The sequence below is a fragment of the Salmo salar genome, chromosome ssa06 (genome assembly GCF_905237065.1).
Source record: "Salmo salar chromosome ssa06, Ssal_v3.1, whole genome shotgun sequence".
NCBI classification, from domain to species: Eukaryota; Metazoa; Chordata; class Actinopteri; order Salmoniformes; family Salmonidae; genus Salmo; species Salmo salar.
The window spans coordinates 35,588,826-35,597,667 of NC_059447.1; the positions used below are offsets into that span (position 1 = coordinate 35,588,826).

At 41.5% G+C, this 8,842-nt stretch overlaps 1 protein-coding gene across 1 annotated transcript; it reads right to left on the reverse strand.

Annotated features, from left to right (window-relative positions):
* Window positions 1-273: 273 nt before the first annotated feature.
* Window positions 274-6,761, reverse strand: rpc8 (DNA-directed RNA polymerase III subunit RPC8; the record flags this gene model as incomplete). Its single annotated transcript, NM_001140994.2, is given in 7 exon segments — window positions 274-787; window positions 1,422-1,638; window positions 1,860-1,923; window positions 2,315-2,401; window positions 5,927-6,023; window positions 6,216-6,330; window positions 6,599-6,761. Coding segments are annotated over 6 exon segments (627 nt in total). The 5' UTR covers window positions 6,327-6,330; window positions 6,599-6,761.
* Between the last annotated feature and the right edge of the window lie 2,081 nt (window positions 6,762-8,842).

The window sequence follows — 8,842 nt, forward strand, 5'->3', positions numbered from 1 at the left end:
GATATGACAAAACATTTATTTTTACTGCTCTAATTATGTTGGTAACCAGTTTATAATAGCAATAAGAAACCTCAGGGCTTCGTGAAATATGGCCAATACTCCGCGATGCGTCATGCCTGAGATCAGCCCTTAGCCGTGGTATGTTGGCCATTTACCATCACCTCCTCGGGCCTTATTGCTTAAATAACCCAACTCAAAATCATGCAAACAAAAATGATCACTGATGAAACACTATACTGGTCAAAAAGACAACACACAATTGTATATTTAGGTACACTCACAGACTTAGACAATAAATAGGCCAATTGGGGCCCTGTAGTCAGTCTTTCTTACGCACAGGGTGTAAATGCTGGTGCATAACAGTTATGATGGTAGTATTTACAATATACAGGGGGAAGTGGATCTACACCTTTGCAAGTGAGACAGTTCTCCCTGTCCCCGGCCTGTGTGCTCTATTAGAAATCCTTGCTACTGGTCCCTTGTCCTTGGGTCTGCCATTATGAAGACAGATAGGGCAGTTCCTATTATGGGAATCCTGGCTCCTCTACTTGAGCCCGCAGTTCTGTGTCTATTAGCATTGTGGACACTTCACAGGAGGCATGTTTCTCCAGTCTTAAAGTCACAAACTAGGAGGAGTGACTGAGAAGAGTCCAAAAAGAAGGTGCATGTCCAGCAGCTGGGATGAATACTTGACAGCTGTCTCCCCTGTTCTCTACTGTAATGGTCTCTCCTTTCACTAGCTGTTCCACCAGGACAGGAGGCCCAAGCCTGGCTCGCTAATGGTACCCTGATACACAAGAAAGGCAGGGAGGGAAGGAGTGGAATTAATTATGGCCATTAGAGAAAACTGACTTATAATATTGAAAAAGACCTTAAAAATAGTAATTTGTAATGAGGATGTATGATGTAAAACCTAAAGTACACCTATGTGACGGACATCACTATGCTGCTAACAGTTTTGCCTTCCCGAATGAGTGGTCCTTTGCGTCGCAAGCACAAGTGACTGCCCTGCTTGACAAAGTACTAACCAGTTCCACTACCCAAAAGGTACCAATTCAGCAGCACCATCACCATAGACTTAGATAGACAACTCCAGTGCCTCAAAGCTTGTTTTAGCATGGGCAGCACCATTGAGGACTTTCAAAATGTTTAAGTAGTCAACTGGGTGGGACTTCCTATGGGTTAAGGAAAGATCACATAATTCCACCCAGGTCATCAGGAGAATTCAGCCAATGAATTATACTCCTGAGCAAACATTCCATACTTGCTCACTGGACATTTTGGGTGAGCTTACCGGTACAATTTAACTCAGTCACATATGCTGTATATAGACACTTGAAATTATTAAATTCACAACAATAGTAATTCAATCTTTTGTAGTGTGAAATAAGTCTGTGTTCTATCAGTGAGCGCCTTCTTACTAGCAGTGTGTAAGGGGCCTCTTTCTTCTGGCCACCCTCCTCTGCTCCTGGAGCTGCAGGGGTGTCGGTTGCTGCGGCAGAAGGGCCTGTGGGCGACGTGTCCAAGAAGACTTCATCTGTGACCCGGAAGCGGATGTCCTCACCTTGGTCCATGTAGAGGTCATGGGCCCCTTCGTCCGTCTCATACTCCCACACCCACACCTGCTCCGCTTCATCGCTGAGGCAGCAGTCAAGTAGCGCTTGCTAGATTGCTTTATTTTCAGTAGCTTTTACAGGTAAACTAAAATGTCTATCAGATAGCTATCAACATGAGGAGTTTAATTAACATTTACACAATTGTATTCCAGAGCCATCTACTGCAACTCAGCTTTAAGCAACAAATTGTCAAATGTACACATTGGTAAGAAATACACAAACACACATCACTGGGCAGGATACAATTTCGCAGGCTGCTGTAGGGACTCTGGGGGAATGACGATGTCATCAAAGAATCCTAGGCTGACTGTGAAACAAAATATGGCAGTGTGAACAAATCTATACAGACAGACTGCCACATCAATGTTATACTTCATACCGAGACATTCTCCCTGTTGATCCACTTTATACATTGAGAGAGAGACCGGGTCGGTAGGAAAACCACTGCAGTGTGTACAGACTCCTCTGGGGCTGTGACGGTGGTGTATAAAAAGCATCTGACCCAAATTAGTGTATCAGCAAATCACAGCATGTTCAAGTGTTCTTATTTTCACACAATGAGGCCTACTAGTCCAGAATAGACATGTGTTATGGACAATGCTGTTGCACTGAGTCATATAGGCTATTAGGACTTAACATTCAGATGGGTGGGGAGAAAACTGGAAGGTGGGGGGGAAAAGATGAGGAGTTTCTCTCACCATGTACTCCTTCTTGGCTGCAGTATTTGATCTTGCCAACAAGAATCTCATCCAAAAAAGGGTGGAACACAACATACCTGAAGTGTACTAACAAACAGAGTAGGGAAAAGATAAGGTCACATCAAAATGGACAGTCAATCCTAAGAGAAAGTCCCTGCCCAGAAACAACTCCTAGGCTGTGACCTCCAGGCACTTGTGTAGATCTGATAGTAATATGGTGCAATAGGGTGAAAGTTCCACCTAACCTATCAGAGGGCAAGGTGGAGCTACTTCTATAACATATGGAATGCCGTGTGGGTCTTTGCATTTCAAAAAAGATACGCGTCAATTAAGCTTTTAATTTGACGTGCCAAATAAAATTATATTATAGAATGTCCTGTGAACTAAATTTGCATGCGCAAGCAGAGCCCCACCACTACAGTCAGTAGCACGGTCAAAGCTGGGGGAAAAAAGTCTGCAAACAATCACACACATTGGCCACAATGTATTTACAATACCACTTTGGTAATAAGCCTATTTTTGTTTGACTGAATTGGAAAACGTCAGTGTTAGCATTTGAAATAAGATCAGGATCAAACGAGCAGGATCAAAAATGTTAGCTAGGTTGTCCAACATTCTCCCAGAATGTAACGATTCCAGAGGCAGGGGAAAAAGGATGGTGATCCTGCTGCTTCTGACACCTAGCTAGTAACCGAAAGGTTGCTAGATCGAATCCCTGAGCTGACAAGGTAAAAATCTGTTGTTCTGCCCTTGAACAACGCAGTTAACCCACTGTTCCTAGGCCGTCATTGTAAATAAGAACTTGCTCTTAACTGACTTGCCTAGTTAAATAAAAGGTGGAATAAAAAAAGTCACTGGTCCAATGAACGTGTTTATTTTCGAACGCTCTGCATGGAATTATTACTTTGTCTTATCTAAGGTAGAAAAAAATACAGGTTAAGACAAAGTAATAATTCCATGCAGAGCGTTCGAAAATAAACACGTTCATTGGACCAGTGCCGTTTTTAAAATGTTATTATTTTGCGGCCTTTTGACCACGTTTATTGCATTAATATTGATTTACAGGTAACAAGTGAATACATTTTTGGGCTGAATCCTAAAACAATGTATTCACTTGTTACCTGCAAATCAATATTCATATGAAACATGTAGGCCTATCAGTGACATTAAGCAGGTTTCCATCCAACCATTTCATGCAGATGAATTACACATAAAAATGTTTTACTCACAGCAGGCCTGATGGAAACAGCACATTTGAGGGCAAAATGTCAACAACACAAAATACACTAGACAAGGGTGGACAAATCTTTTGCCTGTGAAAGATTATGCAATAATCGTGGTCGAAACGCCGCAACTATTGATATAATAACCATCATGTCGAGGTTAACTTGGAGTCACGCAATGATATGTTACGTTGCAGCCTACTACCACCATGCCATGGGAAAGCATGAAGAGTTTAAAGGAAGATTAAATAAACGATGATGGTGGTCAAACCTGTGATTTTCCTGTGTTTTATATATACACAGTTGAAATCAGAAGTTTACATACACTTAGGTTGGAGTCATTAAAACACATTTTTCAGCCACTCCACAAATTTCTTGTTAATCTTGTTAAACTGTAGTTTCGGCAAGTCGGTTAGGACATCTACCTTGTGCATGACAGAAGTAATATTTCCAACAATTGTTTATAGACAGATTTTTTTAACTTGTAATTAATTCACTGTATCATCCATTGGGTCAGAAGTTTACATACACTAAGTTGACTGTGCCTTTAAACAGCTTGGAAAATTCCAGAAAGTTATGTCATGGCTTTAGAAGCTTCTGATAGGCTAACTGACATCATTTGAGTCAATTGGAGGTTTACCTGTGGATGTATTTCAAGGCCTACCTTCAAACTCAGTGCCTCTTTGCTTGACATCATGGGAAAATCAAAAGAAATCAGCCAAGACCAAAAATTGTAGACATCCACAAGTCTGGTTGATCCTTGGGAGCAATTTCAAAACACCTGAAGGTACCACGTTCATCTGTACAAACAATAGTAGGCAAGTATAAACACCATGGGACCACGCAGCCGTCATACTGCTCAGGAAGGAGACGCGTTCTGTCACCTAGAGATTAACGTACTTTGGTGCAAAAAGTACAAATCCCAGAACAAAAGCAAAGGACCTTGTGAAGATGCTGGAGGAAACAGGTACAAAAGTATCTATATCCACAGTAAAAACAAGTCCTATATCGACATAACCTGAAAGGACGCTCAGCAAAGAAGAAGCCACTGCTCCAAAACCCCCATAAAAAAGCCAGACTACGGTTTGCAACTGCACATGGGGACAAAGACCGTACTTTTTAGAGAAATGTCCTCTGGTCTGATGAAACAAAAATAGAACTGTTTTGGATATATTGAAGCAACATCTCAAGACATCAGTCAGGAAGTTAAAGCTTGGTCGTAAATGGGTCTTCCAAATGGACAATGACCCCAAGCATACTTCCAAAGTTGTGGCAAAATGGCTTAAGGTCAACAAAGTCAAGGTATTGGACTGGCCATCACAAAGCCCTGACCTCAATCCTATAGAAAATGTGTGGGCAGAACTGAAAAAGCGTGTGCGAGCCAGGAGGCCTACAAACCTGACTCAGTTACACCAGCTCTGTCAGAAGGAATAGGCCAAAATTCACCCAACTTATTGTGGGAAGCTTGTGGAAGGCTACCCGAAACGTTTGACCCAAGTTAAACAATTTAAAGGCAATGCTACCAAATACTAACTGAGTGTATGTAAACTTCTGACCCACTGGGAATGTGATTAAAGAAATAAAAGCTGAAATAAATCATTCTCTCTACTATTATTCTGACATTTCACATTCTTAAAATAAAAGTGGTGATCCTAACTGACCTAAGACACAGAATATTTACTAGGATTAAATGTCAGGAATTGTGAAAAACTGAGTTTAAATGTATTTGGCTAAGGTGTATGTACATTTCCAACTTCAACTGTATTTACACACTATGAGGTTGGAATAACACCATGAAATTGAAAAGAATGATAATGCCCTTTTATTGTAAGCGCTGTTTGATAAGACCCCTAAAATTTCAGCCTGTTTTGGAGGGATGGAGTTTTGGCCTGCCTGGTGAAGTGATTTGATATTAAGATACAAATGGCTGTATTGGGCCTTTAAGTACACTGTAAGCTTGCAAATGTCCAATAAATATTGAGGATTGCTAGTGACATGATCGGTGTTTGGCTTTATCAAATAAAAAGTATCTTGCGCTTATCCACATCTCATCATATAACCTACTCTGTCAACTTTATAAGTGAACTGTTGTCTAGAGAGCATATGCAAAAACCCGATTGAGCACGTTTGCTATTTATTGTAACAGTTTGTGACAAAACCATCGGTCGAGTTTAAAATTCAATGGAAATATTGAACTTCCATTTTTTATTCGGTACAAAGAAATGTAAGCACAAAAGGGCTTTTTATGTGCACTGTCATCAGACAGCTTTTTATCTGTAACAAGTCCGTTTGATGGAAACCCACCTGTGGTGGGAAAATGTGCATAATATTCTTATGCTGATTTATAAATATTTCCATGAAAATCTGTAGCAATTTTTAATTTCCTTACCTTTGGTGTGGGAAGCTCCATCACCTGGGAATATGTAGGAATCCTCCAGTTTTGTGATGTCATACAAACAGATACAGAGGCCAACCTGGTAAACCACCTGTGGAGATGCAGGTGAAGAACAGCCAAACATAAATAAAGCAGATAAGTTAACAAGACTACAATGTCACAATCGTGTTAGGCTAAACAAAGCAAACAATAAAAGATTAACTCAGCTGACAATATACAGAACCCCTGTCCACTGATGAATAGGGGAGTAGGTTACAGTATCTTTGGTACTGCATCCTCTCACCTTATTGGCCAATTTCTTGTTGAGCTCTTCGGCTATGGCTTCATTGAACTGCCGCTGGAAATTCCATGGGGGGATTCTGACAGTGTCAACCATCTCCACTGCCACGAACATGATTCTGGTCCGAGGAAAAAGAAACAATATAGAGTAGCTATGAAATCACAGAAAAATACCTTTCAGACAGGGTGGTATGACAGTAAGTCTGCCATATGTTAAAGTGCTATAGCACAGGTACATTTACCAGCTACCTTATCATATTCAATTCCATTGTTACAGTGTAATGAAACAATGTAGCTAGTAATGTATAACAATTTCATCAAGAAACATGTTATCTCCCTAACTAGCTAACACAGCATCACTGTCCTGAAACTGTTAACGTTACCTACCTTTCAATCCTTCAAACTACTCAAATTATTTAAATTCTGACAATGTATCTTCAACTGCAAGGATCAACATCTTAATAGTTTAAATAAATACTGGTATCATAGATAAATTGACACCAAAATCTCTATCTTCGTGTCGCTAGCTTCCTAAAATCTTCTTTTTTTTTACACGTGTTATTGATTTACAACATTATCGTGACCGTTTACGGCAGGTCGCAATCTTAAAGGCACAGAACGCTTTTTTTCCCCAGCAATTTTATTTTAGTATTTCGTTCGTCAAAGTTCTTGGCTTCCTCCTCTGGTCTCCTTTCCTTATATGGTCTTTTATTTTAATTTTATTTTTTTCACCTTTATTTAATCACGTAGGATAGTTGAGAACAAGTTCTCATTTGCAACTACGACCTGGCCAAGATAAAGCATAGCAATTCGACACATACAACAACACAGAGTTACACATGGAATGAACAAAACATACAGTCAATAATACAGTAGAAAAAAAGAAAACAAAAAGTCTATATACAGTGAGTGCAAATGAGGTAAGATAAGGGAGTTAAGGCAATAAATAGGCCATGGTGGCGAAAGTAATTACAATATAGCAATTAAACACTGGGATGGTAGATGTGCAGAAGATGAATGTGCAAGTAGAGATACTGGGGTGCAAAGGAGCAAGATAAATAAATAAATAAATACCGTATGGGGATGAGGTAGCTAGATGGGCTGTTTACAGATGGGCTATGTACAGGTGCAGTGATCTGTGAGCTTCTCTGACAGCTGGTGCTTAAAGCTAGTGAGGGAGATATGAGTCTCCAGCTTCAGTGATTTCTGCAGTTCATTCCAGTCATTGGCAGCAGAGAACTGGAAGGAAAGGCGACCAAAGGAGGAATTGGCTTTGCTGGTGACCAGTGAGATATACCTGCTGGAGCGTGTGCTACGAGTGGGTGCTGCTATGGTGACCAGTGAGCTGAGATAAGGCGGGGCTTTACCTAGCAGAGACTTGTAGATAACCTGTAGCCAGTGGGTTTGGCGATGAGTATGAAGCGAGGGCCAACCAACGAGAGCGTACAGGTCGCAGTGGTGGGTAGTGTATGGGGCTTTGGTGACAAAACGGATGGCACTGTGATAGACTGCATCCAATTTGTTGAGTAGAGTGTTGGAGGCTATTTTATAGATGACATCGCCGAAGTCGAGGATTGGTAGGATGGTCAGTTTCACGAGGATATGTTTGGCAGCATGAGTGAAGGATGCTTTGTTGCGATATAGGAAGCCGATTCCAGACTTAATTTTGGATTGGAGATGCTTAATGTGAGTCTGGAAGGAGAGTTTACAGTCTAACCAGACACCTAGGTAATTGTAGTTGTCCACGTATTCTAAGTCAGAGCTGTCCAGAGTAGTGATGCTGGACGGGCGGGCATGTGCGGGCAGTGAAAAATTGAATAGCATGCATTTAGTTTTACTTGCATTTAAGAGCAGTTGGAAGCCACGGAAGGAGAGTTGTATGGCATTGAAGCTCGTCTGGAGGTTAGTTAACACAGTGTCCAAAGAGGGGCCAGAAGTATACAGAATGGTGTCGTCTGCGTAGAGGTGGATCAGAGAATCACCAGCAGCAAGAGCGACATCATTGATGTTTACAGAGAAGAAAGTCGGCCCGAGAATTGAACCCTGTGGCACCCCCATAGAGACTGCCAGAGGTCCGGACAACAGGCCCTCCGATTTGACACACTGAACTCTATCAGAGAAGTAGTTGGTAAACCAGGCGAGGCAATCATTTGAGAAACCAAGGCTGTCGAGTCTGCCAATAAGAATGTGGTGATTGACAGAGTCGAAAGCCTTGGCCAGGTTGATGAATACGGCTGCACAGTAATGTCTCTTATCGATGGCGGTTATGATGTTTTTTAGGACCTTGAGCGTGGCTGAGGACCTTAGAAAGACAGGGTAGGATAGATATATGTCTGTAGCAGTTTGGGTCTAGAGTGTCAACCCCTTTGAAGAGAGGGATGACTGCGGCAGCTTTCCAATCTTTGGGAATCTCAGACGATACGAAAGAGAGGTTGAACAGGCTAGTAATAGGGGTTGCAACAATTTCGGCAGATCATTTTAGAAAGAGAGGGTCCAGATTGTTTAGCCTGGCTGATTTGTTGGGGTCCAGATTTTGCAGCTCTTTCAGAACATCAGCTATCTGTATTTGGGTGAAGGAGAAATGGTGGGGGCTTTGGCAGGTTGTGGAGGGTGCCAGGCAGTTGACTGGGG